Consider the following 21079-nt stretch of genomic DNA (forward strand, 5'->3'; position numbering starts at 1 on the left):
CCTTTTGCTCCTCCCATTTCCTCCAAACTAAAGGTGTAGCTATGGGCACCCGTATGGGTCCTAGCTATGCCTGCCTTTTTGTTGGCTTTGTGGAATAATCTATGTTCCGTGCCTATTCTGGTATCTGTCCCCCACTTTTCCTTCACTACATCGACGACTGCATTGGCGCTGCTTCCTGCACGCATGCTGAGCTCGTTGACTTCGTTTACTTTGCCTCCAACTTTCACCCTGCCCTCAAGTTTACCTGGTCCATTTCCAACCCCTCCCTCCCCTTTCTAGATCTTTCTGTCTCTATCTCTGCAGAAAGCTTCTCTGCTGATGTCTTCTATAAACCTACGGACTCTCACAACTACCTGGACCTACCTTATCTCTTGCAAAAATACCATCCCCTTCTCGCAATTCCTCCATCTCCGCCACACCTACTCTCAGGATGAGGCTTTTCATTCCAGGATGAAGGAGATGTCTTCCTTTTTTTAAAGAAATGGGCTTCCCTTCCTCCACCATCAACTCTGCTTTCAAACGCATCTCTCCCATTTCACACACATCTGCTCTCACCCCATCCTCCCGCCACCCCACTAGGAATAGGGTTCCCCTTGTCCTCACCCACCACCACACCAGCCTCCGGGTCCAACATATAATTCTCCGTAACTTCTGCCACCTGCTACAGGATCCCACCACTAAGCCCATCCTTCCCTCCCCTCCCTCTCTGCATTCCGCAGGGATCACTCCCTACGCGACTCCCTTGTCCATTCGTCCCCCCAATCCCTCCCCACTGATCTCCCTCCTGGCACTTATCCGTGTAAGCGGAACAAGTGCTACACATGCCCTTATACTTCCTCCCTTACCATCATTCAGGTCCCCAAACAGTCCTTCCAGGTGAGGCAACACTTCACCTGTGAGTCGGCTGGGGTGATATACTGCGTCCGGTGCTCCCGATGTGGCCTTCTATATATTGGCGAGACCCGACACAGACTGGGAGACTGTTTCGCTGAACACCTATGCTCTGTCTGCCAGATAAAGCAGGATCTCTCTGTGGCCATACATTTTAATTCCACATCCCATTCACATTCTGATATGTCTATCCACAGCCTTCTCTACTGTAAGGGTGAAGCCACACTCAGGTTGGAGGAACAACATCTTATATTCCGTCTGGGTAGCCTCCAACCTGATGGCATGAACATTGACTTCTCAAACTTCCTCTAATGCCCCACCTCCCCCTGGAACCCCATCTGTTATTTATTTATATACACACATTCTTTTTTCTCTCTCTCCTTTTTCTCCCTCTGTCCCTCATACTATACCCCTTGCCGATCCTCTGGGCTTCCCCCCCTTGTCTTTCTCCCTGGGCCTCCTGTCCCATGATCCTCTCATATCCCTTTTGCCAATCACCTGTCCAGCTCTTGGCTGCATCCCTCCCCCTCCTGTCTTCTCCCATCATTATGGATCTCCCCCTCCCCCTCCCACTTTCAAATCCCTTACTCACTCTTCCTTCAGTTAGTCCTGACGAAGGGTCTCAGCCTGAAGTATCAACTGTACCTCTTCCTAGCGATGCTGCCTGGCCTGCTGTGTTCACCCCAGCAACTTTTATGTGTATTATTAATGAAATTTTGTTTTATCTCTTGCTTTACAAACCACCAGTAAGCTCTGTCCAATCTTCAGTAGTGCCATCTTAAACGGAAGTTCTTGTATTTCTTATATTTCTTTATTGTACCATAATATTTGGAAAAAAAGGAAAGATAGAGTAATAAATGGTGACATATACATACTTCGATTAAACTTTGAACTTTGAAATTTGATCCTCTATGTAAATGAAATTGTCCATGAAATTCATTAAATTCTTCTCCTCTTATCTTAAACTCATGTCCTCTAGTTCTGCAGATTTCCTGGTGTTTGCGTACTCCATTAGTAATTCTTTTTATATGGGTAATTGTGGTAAATGATCAACACAAACAATGAAGAGGCGAGTGAAGGCAAGGTTGACTCAAGAGTTTAGGTGTGTGGTGGATGCAAAGAGTAAGATTGAGGCATATTTGAAAAGTGGTTGGAGTGATCAAGATGGAGCTGGTTTATGTGAAGTGGTGGAGTTTTGGAACCTATCCAATTAAACCAAGCGAGGTCTGATCGATCTAAGCATGGACCGATTTGGAAACGTTGGGTATGGGCCAGAACTTGGATGGCAGGTTTCAGGCCCAGAGTGTTTTGATGTGATGGGGCCCAGGAGCAGGTGCGGGGAATGACACGACGTTTCAACAGTTTAAACACTGGACTAGTATTGGGACTGGAGGCAATGATCAGAATGGTTCTGCTTGCAGCTCTGCCACATTTACTTCACTCTCCGTGGCACTGAGGCTGAAGCTGTGAGACTACTCTGGGGTTTAGGTCCATGGACTCATTTTCTCAATGTTGTTGCTTGCTTTTATTGTTTGCACAATTTGTGTTATTTCTTTCTCTCCCCCCTCTCTCTCTCTCTGCTGTGACGAGAATACACATAAATTAAGATGTCTGCTGGCCTGGGCTAGCACCAGTGGCATCAGCAGTTGGTCTGCCACCTGCCCTCAGGGGAGGGAGAGATAAGGAACACAATGAAGCAGCATTTGGAGATGTTAATGAAGGAGCCATCAGTCTGGGTATTGTCAAGATCGGCTCCCCCTTTGAACCCTGAACTGTTTGAAGTGATGGACAGGCGATTTGGAGATGTGTAATGAAGGGACGTGGGAGAGAGAGAGCTGTCTGGAGCGGCTCCCCCCTTTGAACCCTGAACTGTTTGAAGTGATGGACAGGCGATACCCCAGCAGGGGGATAAAAAGGGACTGGTTCGCTAAGACAGACACACACGCCACCCGAGGTAACGAGACCCTGGAAGCGGTGCGCCTCTCACGAGTGGGTGAGAAGTGTCAGACAACGACAAGGGTGGAAAGGTACGATCAGCGGGAACCCGGTGTGTGTCCGCCCTTGCCTGGGTGCCGGGTTCACTGCAGAGGATCGACCGCATCTGGAGGAGGGGTCACAGTCGGTGACCTCAGGTGACATCACCAAGGACCCGCCCAAAAGCTGCTTGTGAGCCATCTCGCTGGTCTGTGAGTGAAGCCGTTCTGAATGATCAGTTGTTCCTGTTCTCTCTCTCTCTCTCCCCACGTTGTCCATCGCCATGGCAACGATTACTGCGAACTGAACTACTAAACTGGACTGAACTTTGAGTCACTTTGAAATTTGGTCATTTACCCCTAGACAACGATAGAGCTTGATTGATGCTGTTATCTTAATTCTGTGCACATGTGTGTTTATCATTGCTGAACTGTTGCATTTATTATCCTTTCGATTACTGTGTTGCTTGTTTCTTTAATAAAACTTTCTTAGTTCTAGTAATCCAGACTCCAACTGAGTGATCCATTTCTGCTGGTTTGGCAACCCAGTTATGGGGTACGTAACACTGCATATTGGGTGTTTTTTTTTAAAAATTGGGTTCTTTGGGTTTTGCTTTGTGGCTTTCCTGTAAGCAGACAATTCTTGAAATTGTATAATTTATACATTCTTTGATAATAAGTCATGCCCCCTCGTACTAGACTCCCCCATCATGGGAAACAACTTTGCCACATCCACTCTGTCCATGCCTTTTAACATTTGAAATGTTTCTATGAGGTCTCCCCTCATTCTTCTAAACTCCAAGGAATATAGTCCAAGAGCAGACAAACGTTCCTCATACGTTAACCCTCTCATTCCCAGAATCATTCTAGTGAATCTTCTCTGTACCCTCTCCAACGTCAGCACATCCTTTCTTAAATAAGGAGACCAAAACTGCCCACAGTACTCCAAGTGAGGTCTCACCAGCGCCTTATAGAGCCTCAACATCACATCCCTGCTCATATACTCTATTCCTCTAGAAATGAATGCCAGCATTGCACTCGCCTTGTTAGACTGGAACTTACCTGCCAAATCTGTGAAGGCTTTTCCATTCATGGGCAATGATGTGCCCAGTCAGTATACTCTCCACCCTGTATCCATAGAAGTTTGTCTAGTTATTAGATGGCATGCTGAAGCTACACAGACCTCTGTGAAGATATATAGCTGCTGTGCCTTCTTGCAGTGTCACCTGCATTGGTGTCCCAGGACAAATCCTCCAAAACGATAATGCCAAGGAATTTAAAATTACTGACCCTCACCATCTCCGATCCTAAAATGAGGACTGGCTCATTGTCCTTGATGTCTTCCTCCTAAAGATAATAATCAGATTTTTGAATTTGCTGAAATTAACTGATATGTTATGTTAAGGCATCATGATAAATATTTGGAGTAAGTTATCAGAGAAAGTGGTTGAGGCAGATACAATGACAAGTTGGACACATATATTATCAGGAAAGGTTCAAAAGAATATTGAACAAACATGGGAAAGTGACAGTAATTGGTATGAGTATCTTGACCTACACAGACTTATGGATGTGCTTTGGTAGGTACTTAAATATTGCTACCTAATTCACTTAATAATTTGACTTATAATTTGCTTGGCCAAAATAGTTAACATTCCATAAAAGTTGGAAGTCAGCATTAAGAGAACATAAAAAGAGCTACCTTTTGATCAGGATGGCGACCTGGATTTAAAAGATGGAACTTTGCAGCATTTTCTCTGAGCTGACCAATTGGCAAACGGCAGTGGGTGAACAGCTACCTTTCAGTAAATTCACATTTAAGATTTAAAAAGTAGAGTTTTGTGGCAGTTTTCTGAATTGGGCAATTGACATCAAGGAGCATAAAAAGAGTTGAGGAGTAATCAATCAATGAGGGATTCATGGCAACTTGCTCTATTTGTATTTATTTCATCACTCCTTGTCTGTGAGGGCAATGTAGTGAGAATGGCTCCGGGGACAGTGTTTTGTATTGTGTGTGACACATTGGGACCTCGGGAGATCTCCAGTCTCCCTGATAACTGTATCTTCACCAGATGCATTGAGATGCAGCTCCTGACAGAATGAACTGGAGCTGCAGTTCAGTGACCTTCAGCTCATATGGGAGAATGAGGGGGTGATAGATCGGAGCTGCAGAGAGGGAGTCACCCTTAGGTTGCAGGAACCAGGCATGTGGGTGACCGTCAGGAGAAGGAGGGGAAAGGAACAGTGCAGAGTACACCTGTGACCATTTCCCTCAGTAGTAAGTATACTATGAAGGAGAACAACCACAGTGACTGGGTCGCTGGCACTGAGGCTTGTACTGTGGCTCAGAAGAGCAGAGAGGTGAAGAGGACTACAGAATTGTTAGGAGATTGTTTAGTCGGAGGAATAGAGCTGAGATTCTGTGCGCAAAATATAGACACCTGGATGGTGTGTTGTCTCCTTGGTGCCAGGATCAGGGATGTCTCTGATGGGATCGTAGCATTCTCAAAGGCGAGGGTGAGCAGCTGGAAGTCTTGGTGCATATTGGCATGAAAAACATAGGTAGACAAGGAGAGGAGGTCCTGAAGAGACATTTTAGGGAGTTAGGTAGAAAGTTGAGAAACAGTACCTTCAGCGTACCAATCCCTAGATTGCCACCTGTGCCACATTCCAGTGAGGTAAGAAAAGGATGATTTGGCAGGAGAATGTGTGGCTGAGGAACTGGTGCAGGGGGCAGGGATTCAGATTTCTGGATCATTGGAATGTCTTCTGGGAAATGTATGATCTGTACAGAAGGAATGGGTTACCCCTGAACCAGAGGGAGTCCAATGTCCTTGCTGGCAGGTTAGCTAGAGCTGTTCAAGTGGATTTAAACTAATTTGGCAAGCAACTGGAATGATAGGGCTGAAGGTGAAGTAGTTGGTTTACAAACAGACAATTTGTAATGAGACTCCTAGTAAGGAGAGGTTGATGACAGGGCAAAATTGCAGTGACCAGGATGAGTTGCAATGCAAAAATCAGTCAAAACTGAAATGGTGAATATAGGACAAAAAGTGTATTTATATTTGAATACGTGCAGTAAATGGAATAAAGTTAATGAACTTGAGCACAGAAGCAGATTGGCAAGTATGATGTTGTAGAGCATCACTGAATCAAAGCTGAAAGAAGATTATAGCTGGGAGCTTAATGTCCAAAGATATACATCGTGTTGAAAGGACAGGCAGGAAGGCAAAGGAGCAGGTGTTGCTCTGTTGGTTAAAATTAGAATCAAATCATTTGAAAGAGGTGACATAGGGTCAGAAGGTGTTGAATCATTGTGAACAGAGCTACAAAGGTAAAAAGACTCTGATGGCAGTTGCATACAAACCCCCAAACAGTAGTAAGGATGTGGCTTACAAATTACAGCAGGAGATACAAAATGAAATCCAAAAAGGTAATCATAGGGGATTGGGAAAATCTGGTTGGTGTTGGATTCCAAGATGGAAATTTCCTTGAATACCTATGGTTTGGCTTTTTAGAACATCTCATGGTTAAGCCTACCAGGAGATCAGCTTTCAGGATTGGGTGTTGTGCAATGAACCAGAATTGATTAGAGAGCTTAAGGTAAAGAACCTTTAGGGTTGTCAAAATTCACCCTGAAATTTGACAATGAGAAACTAAAGTCAGATAAATCAGTATTACAGTGGAGTAAAGGGAATTACAGAGGCATGAGAAAGGAGTTGGACAGAATTAATTGGAAAGGAACCTAGTAGTGGTGACAGCAGAGCAGCAATGACAGGAATTTCTGAAAGCAATTTGGAATGCAAGGGTATATACATCCCAAAGAGGAAGAAATATTCCAAAGTGAAGATGACACAACTATAGCTAACAAGAGAAGTCAAGGCCAAAATGAAACCAAAGAGAGGGCATACAGTAGAGCAAAAATTAATAGGAAGTTAGAGAATTGGGAAGCTTTTAAGTACCAACAGATGCAACTAAAGCAGTCATTAAGAAAGTAAATGTGAAATATGAAAATAAGCTAGCTAATAATATTAAAGAGGATACCAAACATTTCTTCAAATACATAAAGAGTAAAAGAGAGATGAGAATGGATATCCGGCCACTGGAAACCAATGCTGGAGTAATGGGGAACAACAAAATGGTGGACGAATGAATAAGTATTTTGCATCAATCTTCAGTTTGGAAAAGACTAGCAGCATGGTGGAAGTTCCAGGAGTCAGGGTCATGGAGTCGGTGTGAAGTTACCATAACTAGGGAGAAGGTTCTTGGGAAACTAAAAAGTTTGAAAATAGATGTCACATGGAAGATTCTGAATTATGTGGTTGAAAGAATCATGGAGGCATTAGTAATGATGTTTCAAGAATCACGAGATTCTGGAATGGTTCCAGAAGACAGAAAAACTGCAAATGTCACTCCACTCATTAGGAAGGGAGTTCTACTAATACACACAAACAAACACAGATATATTTACACTCACCTACACAAACAGTCACATGCTCACACACAGACACATACACACACACACACACACACACACACACACACACACACACATATATATACAGACATAACACATACATACACGAATTAACAAAATGTACTCACATACATATACAAACATAAACACACACAAACACCACACACATATGCTCATACACTCATGCACAATACACATACAGAATCAAACACAACACTCATACATTCATACACATATGCACAATAAACACATATACATATACATGTACACATGACTACATATATACTCACATTCACACATATGCATATGCACACACATGAAATCACACTCGCATATACACACACAAACATAAATGAACCCACACACAAACACACATGAACTCACACTCGTGCACACACACACACATGAACGCACACGCACACAGACACACACAACACATATGAACTCTCTTCTGGGGGAGGCAAGATCTGTTGAAAAGTGATGGGTTGCTCCTGAACCCAAGGATGGCCAATATTCTCACAGACAAGTTTGTTAGAGCTATTGGAGTGGGTTTAAACTAATTTGGCAAGGGGTGAGTAACTGAGTGAGAGACTCATGATGGGATGGATGGTAAAAAGCAAAGATAGTGTGCACTCAGGAAGGACAGCCAGATAATAGGACATAATTACAGCCATCAGGGTGAGTATCTGCATTAGGGATGCAGAAACAAAAAGTATAGCCAAAAAGGTGCTCAAAGTGTTATATCCTAATATATGGAATATAATAAATAAGGTGGTTGATCTTGCTGGATTATTACAGAATGTCAGGTATGATGTTGTGGCCATCATTGAATCTTAGCTGAAGGATGGTTGTAGTTGGGAGCTGACTGTCCAAGGTTACACATTGTATCAGAGGGATAGGAACATTGTCTGAGGGGGTGGTACGGCTCTGCTGGTAAAGAATGGTAACAAATCAACAGAAAGATGTGAAGGATTGAAGGACATTGAATCCTTGTGGGTTGAGTTAAGAAACTATAAAAGGACAGAGTCGTGGCTGAAAGAAGGCCATAACTGGGAGTTTAACATCAAAGGATATACTTCGTGCTGAAAGCACAGGCAGGGGTGCATGGTTGGTGGTGTGGTTTTGTTGGTAAGAGATGTAATTACTTCTTTAGAAAGAGGTGTCATAGGTCAGAGAACGTTGAATCTTTGTAGGTAGAGTTAAGACACTGCAAGGGTAAAAAATCATTATGGGAATCATTGATAGGCTTCCAAATAGTAGTCAAGACATGAGGTTGAGATTACAAAGGGAGCTAGAAAAGGTATGTAATAAGGGTAATGTCACAATTGTTATGGGGGACTTCAATATGCAAAGGAATAGGGAAAATCAGGTTGGTGTCTCATCGCAAGAGAGGGAAATTGTTGAATGTCTACCAGATGGATTTTTAGAGCAGCTTATTCTTGATCCTACCAGGTGAAAGGCTGTCTTAGTTTGGGTATTGTATAACAACCCAGATATTATTAGGAAACTTAATGTAAGGAACCCTTGGGAGACAGTGATCATAATATGATTGCATTCATACTGCAATTTGAGAAGGAGAAGCATGACTCATATGCATCAGTATCACAATAGAATAAAGGGAATTACAGAGACATGAGAGAGGAGTTTGCTCAGGAAAATTGGATGACAGCAGAGTAGAGATGGCTGAAGTTTCTGGTAAATGTTCCTAAGGCTCGGCATAGATATGTCCCACAGAGGAAGAAGTTCTCAAATGGCAGGGGTAGGCAACTAAGGCTGACAAGGGAAGTTAAGGACTGCATTAAAGCCAAGGAAAGGGCACATGAGGTAAAAAAGTGAGTGAGAAGTTAGATAATTGAGAAACTTTTCAAATCCAACAAAAAGTGACTAAAAAAGGACAAAGATAAAATATGAGGGCAAACAAGCCAATTATATAAAGCAGGATACCAAAAGTTTTTTCAGTTTTATAAAGAGTAAAAGGGAGGTGAGAGTTGACATTGGACCACTGGAAAATGATACTGGTGAGGTAGCAATGGGGACAACGAAATGAGATATGAACTTATTGGGTACTTTTCATCTGTTTTCACTATGGAAGACACTAGCAGTGGGCCAGGGGTCCATGAGTGTTGGGAAACAGGACTGAGTGCCATTACTATTACAAAGGAAAAAGTGCTAGGCAAACTGTAAGGTCTTAAGGTGGATCAAAGGGACTACATCCCAGAGTTCTGAGAGATGTTGCTGAAGAGATAACGGATGCATTGGTCATGATCTTTCAAGAATCACTTGATTCTGACACGGTTCAGGAGGACTGGAAAATTACAAATGTCACCCCATTCTTTAAGAAGGGAGGAAGCCTTCAAGGAAGTAACAAGCAAGGTGGACAAAGGAGAGGCAGTGGATGTCATTTACTTGGATTTTCAAGAAGGCATTTGATAACATTGCTTAAATTCCTATGTCATTGCAGGAAATATACTAGCATGGATAGAGGATTGGCTGACAGGCAGAAGGCAGCAAGTGAGAATAAAAGGGGCCTTTTCTGGTTGGCTGCCAGTGAGTAGTGGTGTTCCTCAGAGGGCCGTATTGGGACCATTACTTTTTGCATTGTTTTGTCGGTGATTTGGATAATAGAAGTAATGGCTTTGTGGGAAAGTTTGCAGATGATATGAAGATAGGTATAGGGGTAGGTAGTGCTGAAGAAGCAATACTATTGCAGTAGGACTTGGACAAATTGGAAGAATGGACAAAAAAAGTGACAGATAGAATATAGTGTTGGGAAATGTATGATGATGCACTTTGGTAAAAGGAACAATAGTGCGGACTATTATCTAAATGGGGAGAAGACTCAAACATCAGAGGTGCAGAGAGACTTACCTTGGGCAAGAATTTGCAGGATGGGTCTGTGGTAAAGAAGCCAAATGCAATGTTGGCAATTATTTCAAGGCAAATAGAATATAAAAGCAAGGAGATAATGCTGAGCCTTTATAAGATACTAGTCAGACTGCACTTGGAGTATTGTCAACAGTTTAGGTTCCCACATCTCAGAAATGATGATTCTCATTGGAGTGAGCCCAGAGGAGATTCACAAGAATGATTCTGAGAATGAAGGAGTTAACATATGAGAACAACAAGAATTCCGCAGATGTTGGAAATTCAAGCAACACACATCAAAGTTGCTGGTGAACACAGCAGGCCAGGCAGCATCTCTAGGAAGAGGTACAGTCGACGTTTCGGGCCGAGACCCTTCGTCAGGACTAACTGAAGGAAGAGTTAGTACGAAATTTGAAAGTGGGAGGGGGAGGGGGAGATCCAAAATGATAGGAGAAGACAGGAGGGGGAGGGATGGAGCCAAGAGCTGGACAGGTGATTGGCAAAGGGGATATGAGAGGATCATGGGACAGGAGGTCCGGGGAGAAAGACGGGACGGGGGGGGGGGACCCAGAGAATGGGCAAGGGTATAGTCAGAGGGACAGAGGGAGAAAAAGGAGAGAGAGAGAAAGAATGTGTGTATAAAAATAAATAACAGATGGGGTACAAGGGGGAGGTGGGGCATTAACAGAAGTTAGAGAAGTCGATATTCATGTATATGAACAAATGAGGATTGTTTGGCAGCTTTGGGCCAAGGAGACCAAGGAGGATCTCAATGAAATCTACCAAATGTTAAAAGGACTAGTTGGGGCAACCTTTTTAGAACAGAGGTAAGGAGGAATTTCTTCAGGTAGACAGTAGTGAATCTGTGGAATACTCTGTCACAGACTGTGATGGAGGCCAAGTCTATGGGTATATTGGAAGTGGTTGATTGTCTCCGCTTTGGTCAGAGCATCAAAGGATATGGCAAGAAGGCAGGTGTACAGGGTTGAGTGAGATCTGGAATAAGCCATGATGAAATGGTAGAGCTATCTCAATGCGCAAAAACAGCTCGACTTCATTGTCTGTCTAAACGAAGAAGTCCAGTCATATTTTTCCAGCGGAGGTTTTCCTTGTATTCCTCGAAGACATTTTTGAAAACATTCTTTCGCTGTTGTAGGTATTCTGGTTTTTGATCAATGGAAATAGCACAATGCTGCTGTGAAAACGTTAAATATTATACCATTTTCTCTTCCCTTGTCTTCTGTAGATGTGCCTGCTCATGCCCAGTAGGAGATTTGCCCAAATATCCGTTTTAATGTAGACAGAGATATTTTCTAAAACGTTAATCAAAACTGGAGTTATCAAATTTATCCAGTCTAGTGTGGATGTAGCCGCCGGCTTTTCAGGAACACTGTCCAGAGTGAATAAATCTGAAAACGCCTAATATCCAGCGTAGTGTGTACGGGGTATTAGTCTGAGCACACCAAACAATTGCTCTCCTAGCCCATCCTGGGTGATGTAAGGCCTTCAGAACTAATGGACCAGTAATGGGAAATCACACCCATCCTTATTTACACTTTCAAACAGCCCCATGCAGCAAATGCCTGAAGAAGTTCGCATGGCCCTTGCTAATAAATCTGTGAAGAACTATTGGGAGTTTGCTAAAATGGCTGACAATCTACAGAGCTAAGCACAGATGCACGGCGCAAAGTCACCTTCACCGTGCAGATAACCAGGAAGAGATTCAACAGTTACAAGCTGACGTCCTCTAGTCAGTCGGCGCATGCGCTACACACTCACACACACACACACACACACACACACACACACACACACACACACACACACACACACACACACACACACACACACACACACACACACATTCACACACACACACAGACACACACACACACACACACACACACACACACACACACACACACACACACACACACACACACACACACACACACAAAGCCGCCTCTCCCTCGCAGCAGTCTGCCAGGGTAGGATGCCTTCTATTGGGCAGACACACTGCCTTTCAGATATGATAACCAATCATCCACGGTGGGAACTTAACTTAGAGGGGCGGAGAGAAGATGTGGGCGGGATGTCCGTACCAGGAAGGCCAATCAGCGGAGAAGAGAGTGGAAGTGGCTTAAAGGAGGAGTTGAGTGTTCGGTGACGGCGCCATTGCGGGACGAAGGTTGGAGGGGGTCGGACGTGCTACATTCGCAGGTAATTAGCGCCTTCACCCCAGACATTTAGGATTTGGGGCCTGGAGCCAGTGTTAGAGTGCGGCTGGGGTTTACGGGATTGGTCAAGCGTCGTACTCATTGCAGACTGGGACCGGGATTACCCATTTGCTGGCGGGAGGTGGTGTTGAGACCGGTCAAGTTTTTATTCGCTGGTCAGTTTTCCTTTCGTGGGTGGGTGCCTGTTCGCTGCTTTCGCCCAATCCACAGTCACGCCTACGGGGGTTGGGGGATCTGCGGTGCGGCCGTTTCCCAAAGGACCTTCCCCACCCCCGAGAAGTTGACATCTTTCCCTTTTCCCGACATTGTGTTTGAACTGACCCAAATGTCCAAAGGGCAAAGCGGGGCTCGTAAGCTCTTGTTCCGCAATGTACTCACCTCGATGTTGACCTCCAGAGGCTGCAGAAGAAAGGGTCAGAGAATCAAGCAATGAATTAAGATGAAACCACACTCAGGTTGGAGGAACAACACTTCATATTCCGTCTGGGTAGCATGAACAGAGACTTCTCTGACTTCTGTTAATGCGCCCCTCCCCCTCGTACCCCATCCGTTGTTTGTTTATTCATCCATTTGTTCGTTCGTCCGTTCAGTTATTATTTTCCCCTTTTTCCTCTCTGTCTTCTCTCTCTCTTTTTTCTCTCTGTCCCTCTCACTATACCCCTTGCCCATCCACTGGGTGTTTTCCCCCCTCCCCCTTTTCCTTCTCCCTAGGCCTCCTGTCCCATGATCCTCTCATATCCCTTTTGCCAATCACCTGTCCAGCTCTTGGCTCCATCCCTCCCCCTCCTGTCTTCTCCTATCATTTTGGATCTCCCCCTCCCCCTCCCACTTTCTAATCTCTTACTAACTCTTCCTTCAATTAGTCCTGATGAAGGGTCTCAGCCTGAAACGTCGACTGTACCTCTTCCTACAGATGCTGCCTGGTTCACCAGCAACTTTGTATGTGTTGTAATGTCACACTGTTTCCCATTGATTGGATACAGGGAGACTCTTGTTAATGGTTTTTTTTGTTGTCTTTGAATTAAACTGCTGGGTATATAGCACATAGAATAAAGGATGGGGTGGTTTAAATTGATTAATTTTTGGGCTATGCTCTTGAGAGTGTGGGACGAGCAGAAGTGGTGCTTGCAAGTTCGATTTAAGAGAAGTTTGTATAGACATGGATGAGAAGGGTAAGAAGTTTAAATGATTCAGCACAGTCTATATGGCCCAGCCAATTTGTTTCTGTGATGTATTTTTCTATGACTATTGTTTGCTGAGTTGTTGAAGTGTTCTGAAAGCGGTGTAACTTGCTTTATCTTCCTTTTAAGGTTTAACCATGATGTACGCATGTGCAAAGTTTGTCTCCTGTCCTGCTGTGGTGAGTGTTTTAATGCATTTCTCTACACTTCACTCTGGTTTTCATTGAGATGCCTACCTCCAGCACATCATCCCTCCTGTCACCCCCTCTGAGTAATTACAGGCCCAGAGCCATGAAACGTTCCTCATTTGTTAACCCTTTTGCATTTTTCGGATAATTTTCATGAACCTCCACTGCTTATATTGCTCTGAAAACAGAGTAGCTTGATAGCAGTTAGTAAAACACTTAGCAATGGTTTGGAAAGTGTGCATGTAGCTTTGGAGAAATATGGCTGGAGTTTCAGTTGTTCAGGATCTAGTGTGGCTATCTCCTGGAGGCTGCTGTACATGGAACATGAGCAGTTGGAGTAGGTTGTGGGTGATTATGCCAAGAGGTAGCATTCAAGGCAAATGGTAGTTGAGCCTTGACAGGACCATTGGTCATTGGGAATGTCTGGAGAAGGATTGTCTGTGGCACCTGGTGAAATGATGGTATGAATATCAATTTCTCAAACATGATCATTTCTCCTCCTCTCTTTTCTCTTTTTCCATTTCTCATTCCGGATACCCTGTCACCCTTTCTTACCCTGCCACTACCTCCCTCTGGCACTGCTCCTCTTTCCCTTTCTTCCATGGTCCACTGACCTCTCTTCTCTGCTGTCCTTCATCTTTTCCATTTATTTTCCCTAGCACCTTCCAGATTATACTCCTTCCCCTCCTTCCTCCAACTCATTATTCTGGCTTCTGCCCCCTTCCCTTCCACTCCTGATGAAGGGTCTCAGCCTGAAATGTCAGCTGTTCATTTCCCTCCATAGAAGTTTCCTGACCTAAGTTCCTCAACAGACTGTGTACTGCTCCAGTTAATGATTATACTGTTTTGATGTGGGTGTGGCCCTTTGATGGATCTGGAGTAGGGTGGAGGCTATTTGACATCATTATTAAACCACTTGATTTCCTTTGTAGATTCGCAGCATTTCAGGGACATTCTTTAGGCCTGTGTCGATCTCTGTCTTAAGCAGACCAGAGCCCCGAAATGAACAAGTAAGTGTGCACTTTCTGAAAACTTCTTGGTTTTGACTCCATAAATGGAATTGTTGAGCTGCAGAGCCTGCTCATTGCCCCATAAAGAAAATTAAGGAAGTTTAATTTTATTTGTTGCATGTACATTGAAACATACAATGAAATGCATTGTTTGTGCCAAATACCAATCAACACAGTGCAGATATATGCTGGGGGCCGCCTGCAATGCATCGTGCTAACCACTGTGCCATCATGTTGCCTATTGTCACTAAAAGACAGTGGCCTTTGCCCGATGCACTGCAGATCACACCTTTGCAGCTAAACTGTGGGGTTAAGATTTTTCAGTACTGGTGTAAATCTTAGATCACTGTCTGAGAAACATACCTGGAGTACTTTGGAAACTGAAAGGCTAAAAATCTGCTCCTGTGTTGTGTCTGGTGCAGATTCTGTTTTCCACTGAACTTAACACTGGTGTTACAACCTCAGTGGTAGTATTCACTGGCGCAGAACTTGGCCAAGGTGTTTTCTCAGAGTACTGAGGCTTTGACGATTGGTGCCTTTCACTTTAAATGGGCTCCAAGTGTTAACAGGTACATGATATGGGAGGGAAATGAGGTATAATCCATCAAAATAGAGAAGTAGACACAAGGGAATTGAAGGGCTCTTGCTCCATTAATCTCCACTTCCAATTCATTCTCTATTCAAAGTTAAAAAATTTGCACTAGGGAAAAGGTTACATGATGTACTGTTAACCTATGCTACAATCAATCAGTGAGTGGTAGAGCGTAGATAAGTCTCTACCAAAGGAGATGTAAAGTGAACTCCTGGTTATGCGACCACTGACACCAGGCAGGCAATCTCTGACGAGTATTGATAATGGCTGGGGTCACCGTCTTGTAAAGACACTGTCCAGAAGAAGGCACTGGCAAACCACGTTTGCAGAAAAATTAGTCAGGAACAATCATAATCATGGTTAGAGAATGATGGAGGGCCATGACTGCCTACATCAAATGACACAGCAGATGATGATGATGCATGAACAATCCACTGTTCCTAACAGCCACAGTCTAGAGTGACCTCACACCTCTATTCATGCATATTATTTAGAACCTGATCCTTAGAGTTGTTTTTGATTAGGCTGTTGTCCTTAGGTGCTGAAGACTATTTTTCCCAGGGGCAGCACAGTTTCTGTTATTGTGATGCTTTACAGCACCAGCAATCGGAGTTCAATTCTGTAAGTCTGTAAGGAGTTTGTACGTTCTTCCCATGATTCTGTGCATCTCTTCTGGTTGTGCCATTTTCTCCCAAAAGATATATGGAAGTGTGGTGGTTCTTACTGGCTACCTTTAGTACATATAACATTTCAACACAGTACAGACCTTATGTCCCACAATGTTGTACTGACCTTTTAACCTACTCAAATCATTCTAACCCTTCTTTGCTACATAGCTCTTCATTTTTATAGAATGTGATTTTCAGACTTCAAACTGTGGTCATTGGTGCTAATGCTGTATTTCACTCTATGTTTCAATATACATGTGACAAATCAAGGTAATGTTTATTAGTCCTTCCTCTTCGGGCAGGAAAATCTTGAGAAGTCATTTGGCCACTCAGCTGTGACTTGCTTCAAGTGGTAGAATTGGATAAGCTGCAAAGAATGTAGTCCAAGAGGACAGATTTTACATTTTGACGCACTGACTGTTAATATTTTCTGGCACCTCTTTAGGTACAGCTCCTCCCCACACCAGGGAGTATACTGATGCCGGTTATACAGCGGGACCTCCAGACCAGTGTCACCTCTAGGGACATCGACACCGCTGCTAAGTTTATTGGTGCTGGTGCTGCCACTGTGGGAGTGGCCGGCTCTGGTGCTGGCATTGGGACTGTATTTGGCAGCTTGATTATTGGATATGCCAGGTGAGCATCCTTCATATGCTAATCTCTTCTTCTCATTTTACACACAGACTGTTCCCCATATATAATTATTAGAAGTGTGAAGGAACCAAGGGAACCAGGGGTCCACGCTCATGGATGCCTCAAAGTTTCTGTAGCAGTTGAAAACGCCAAAATCACTTAGATGCAAAGTACAGAGGTTTAACACTGTAGGACATATTCTCCACAATAACCAAGTTCTAAGCTGTAGAAAGTAATGTTTTATCCTTTATTAGGAAACCAACAAAAACAAATGATCTTGAAAGGATAAAGAACTACTGAACCTATAAATAAACGATATACAGTGACATGCAAAAGTTTGGGCATCCCTGCTCAAAATTTCTGTTACTGTGAATAAGTGAGTAAAAGATGACCTGATTTCCAAAAGGCATAAAGTTAAAGATGACACATTCCTTTAATATTTTAAGCAAGATTACTTTTTTATTTCCATCTTTTACTGTTTCAAAATAACCAAAAAGGAAAAGGGCCTGAAGCAAAAGTTTGGGCACTCTGCATGGTCAGTACTTGGTAACACCCCTTTCTGTTGCCAGCTAAGAGTCTTTCAATTCTTGTTTGGGAGATTTTTGCCCATTCTTCCTTGCAAAAGGCTTCTAGTTCTGTAAGATTCTTGGGTCGTCTTGCATGCACTGCTCTTTTGAGGTCTATCCACAGATTTTTGATAATGTTTAGGTCGTGAGACTGTGAGGGCCATGACAAAACCTTCAGCTTGTGCCTCTTGAGGTAGTCCATTGTGGATTTTGAGGTGTGTTTATGATCATTATCCTGTTGTAGAAGCCATCCTCTTTTCACCTTCAGCTTTTTACAGACAGTGTGATGTTTTCTTCCAGAATGTGCTGGTATTTAATTGAATTCATTCTTCCCTCTACCAGTGAAATGTTCCCCGTGCCACTGGCTGCAACACAAGCCCAAAGCATGATCAACCCACCCCCATGCTTAACAGTTGGAGAGGTGTTCTTTTCATGAAATTCTGCACCCTTTTTTCTCCAAACATACCTTTGCTCATTGTAGCCAAAAAGTTCTATTTTATCTTCACCGTCCGTAGGACTTGTTTCCAAAATGCATCAGGCTTGTTTAGATGTTCCTTTGCAAACTTCTGACGCTGAATTTTGCGGTGAGGATGCAGGAAAGGTTTTCTTCTGATGACTCTTCCATGAAGGTCATATTTGTGCAGGTGTTGCTGCACAGTAGAACATTGCACCACCACTCCAGAGTCTGCTAAAACTTCCTGAAGGTCTTTTGCAGTCAAACGGGAGTTTTGACTTGCCTTTCTAGCAGACTGTGATGCACCCTAGAAGAATGCTGTTTGCATGGTAATAAGCATAGATAGAGTGGAGAGGCAGACATTTTTCCCCAGGGCAGCCATGGTTAATATGAGGGGGCACATTTTTCAGGTAATTGAAGTAAAGTTTTGGTGGGGAGCTCATTAATACCTATTGAATATTGAAGGCCTCGATAGAGTGGATGTGGTGATCTTGTTTCCCATGGGAAGGGAGTCTAGGCACAGCCTCAGCATGGATGGATGTCCATTTGCAGTGGAGAAGAGGAGGGATATCTTTAGCCAAAGGGTGGTGTATCTGGAATTCATTGCCACGGGCAGTTGTGGAAGCTGAGTCATTGGATACATTTAAGTCAGAGGTTGAAAGATTTTTTATTAGTCAGGACGTGAAGGGTTATGGGGAGGAGGCAGGACATTGATGCTGAGAGGAAAATGGTGGAGCAGACTCAATGGCCCAAATGTAATTCTGTTCCTATATCTTATGGTCTTATAGGAAGGGGTGTTTGAGATCGTTTTTTTTAAACACAGTGTTGTGAGTGCTTGGAATGTCTAGCGGGGGGTAGTGGTAAAGGCAGTTGAATTATAGGACAATGGAGGACTATTTAGGGGAGGGGTTTCGATTATTCTCAGTAGGTTAAATGGTCAGTACAAGATCATGCAACAAAGGGCTTGTACTATGCTGTAGTTAATCTCATTACTGCCAGTTACCCATGAGGCTTCTGGTCATTAGAATAAACAACTGAAATTGTGGGCCAAGGCCCTTCATCAAGACTGGGAAGGAAAGAAGATGTCAGAATAAAAAGGTGGAAGGAGAAGAAAGATAGCTGGAAGGTGATAGGTGAAGCCAGGTGGACGGGAAAGTTAAAGGACTTGAGAGAAAGGAATCTGAGGGGATCTGATTGGAGAAAGGTAAGGTATGGGAGCCAGGAGAAGGTGATAGGCAGGTGAGGAGAAGAGGTAAGAAGTCAAAGTGGGAATTGAGGGGAGAGGAGGGATATTTTTACTGGGAGGAGAAATAATGCCATCTGGTTGAACGCTACCTAGGCAGAATATAGCTTATTGCTCTTCTACACCCATCCTGCTTCATCATGGTAAAAAGTGAAGTTATTTTGTATAGTTCTTTGTGAACTGAATACCTTCAACTTCTGGGAGCCATGGACAGTATCTCCCCTCTCCACCCCCAGGCACCAAATGTCAAGTTGGCCCATTTTAACTCCGTTGAGTGTAGGTTGGGGGAGTTGGTGCATTGAATGTTGTAGATGGCATAAGTTTCAGGCAGTGTCTTCCCTGCCAGCTTGTATTTCTTCCCCTCCCCTGCCTTATTCTGGCTTCTTCCCCTTCTTTTCAAGATTGTTTAATACAGGGTTTCCTACCTTTTTTATTCCATGGACCAATACCCTTTTGGACAAGGTGTGAACCCCAGGTTGGGAACCCCTGGTTTAATATCATTTCTAGTACACAAGTGTAAAAGAAAACAAAATAATTGCTACTCTTGATTCAGTGCAGTACAAACAACAGAATAAGATAAGGAACACAATAAATATAAATTTGTGATATAGCTTATATACATTGATTGATTGTATGTCCATAAAGTGACGGTCGCCACAGGAGTGTCTGTACATAGGGTGACTCTGACAGGAATTGGTGAAGTAGTATTGGTTGGGTGTCTGGTGGAATGGATTAATGGGTGGAGGTGTTGATCAGCCTTACTGCCTGGAGAAAGCAACTATTTTTGATTTCCAATCTTGATGAAAGGTTTTAACCTGAAACGCAGACTATTTCCCCTCCTTTGGTGATAACTGACCAGCCTAGTTCCTCCAGCATTTTGTATGTTGTGAAGATTTCCAGTGTCTGTAGAATTTCTTGCGTTTAAAAGTTTTTTACGTCTTTTTTTCCTCTGCAGGAACCCTTCCCTGAAACAGCAGCTTTTCTCCTACGCCATCCTGGGCTTTGCCCTCTCTGAGGCCATGGGGCTCTTCTGTTTGATGGTTGCCTTCCTCATCCTGTTTGCCATGTAAATTCCTGTGAGATCTGGAAGATGGCTGGGGGAAGAGTAAATTAGAGTAATGGATAGATGGCTTCTGCCACCGAGTATTCAAATGGGGTATCGTTTTGTCCAGTCAATTGTTTGACAACGCTTTGATTTAATACAACAGGACTAATGTCTGAATAAAATGGTTAAACAATCTTCTGAGAAGTATGCAGTCAATGAAGGTTTCTGGTCTAGAAACAATGCATACAGTAAGCACAACACTTTACCCCACCAGCTGCAAGGCCATAGTTCAAGTCCTGCCACTGCGTAAAGAGTTTGTTGTGTTCTCCCTGCAACCATGTGGTATTCATCAGGGTGCTCCGATTTAATAGAGCAGTACTGATTCTTAAGCCTGTGAGGTGCTAACCTTTTAACCTGCTGTAAAATTAATCTAACCCTTTACTTCTACATAGCCCTACATTTTTATATCATGTATGTGCCTGTTTTAAGAGATTCTTAAGTGTAAAGTATCTGCCATTACCAACATCTTAGCAGAGTGTTCCACATATCCATCACTCTAAAGAAAACAAGCATCTCCATTATACTTTCCTCCAATCAGCTTAAAATTATCATCATTATCATGTTCTGTGTATTGAGATGTGGGCATTCATGGTCTTTCCATGACTATCATTGTTCTTGGCAAATTTTTCTACAGAAATAATTTGTCATTGCTTTCTTCTGGGAGTTTCTTTAAAAGACAGGTGACTCCAGCCATTAACAACTCTGTTCAGAGATTGTCTGCCTTGGTGTCAGTGGTCGCCTAACCAGGATCTGATAAACACCAGCTGCTCCCACGGCTTCACATGACCCTGATTGATGGGGCTATGTAGGAGCTACACTTAGCGCACAGGGGACCTGCAAGCCAGTGGGGAGAAGGAATGCCTTACACCTCCTTTGGTAGTAATATATCTTTAACCTGCCCTTCACTTAAATCTGTGTCTTGTATGAGCCATTTTTGTCTTAGGAAGAAGGTCTCTGGTTATCCACTTACGCCTCATCTTGTACACCTCTATTAAT

General features: G+C 43.4%; 1 protein-coding gene across 1 annotated transcript; it reads left to right on the forward strand.

Annotated features, from left to right (window-relative positions):
* Positions 1 to 13761: 13761 nt before the first annotated feature.
* LOC134341084 (ATP synthase F(0) complex subunit C1, mitochondrial-like) lies at positions 13762 to 20072 on the forward strand. Its single transcript, XM_063038835.1, has 4 exons — positions 13762 to 13803; positions 14745 to 14822; positions 16528 to 16718; positions 19934 to 20072. The coding sequence occupies exons 1-4, from the start codon at positions 13762 to 13764 to the stop codon at positions 20046 to 20048; spliced, it is 426 nt and encodes a 141-aa protein (XP_062894905.1). The 3' UTR covers positions 20049 to 20072.
* The last annotated feature ends 1007 nt before the right edge of the window (positions 20073 to 21079 follow it).

This window comes from Mobula hypostoma, chromosome Y (assembly GCF_963921235.1).
Source record: "Mobula hypostoma chromosome Y, sMobHyp1.1, whole genome shotgun sequence".
Taxonomy (NCBI): domain Eukaryota; kingdom Metazoa; phylum Chordata; class Chondrichthyes; order Myliobatiformes; family Myliobatidae; genus Mobula; species Mobula hypostoma.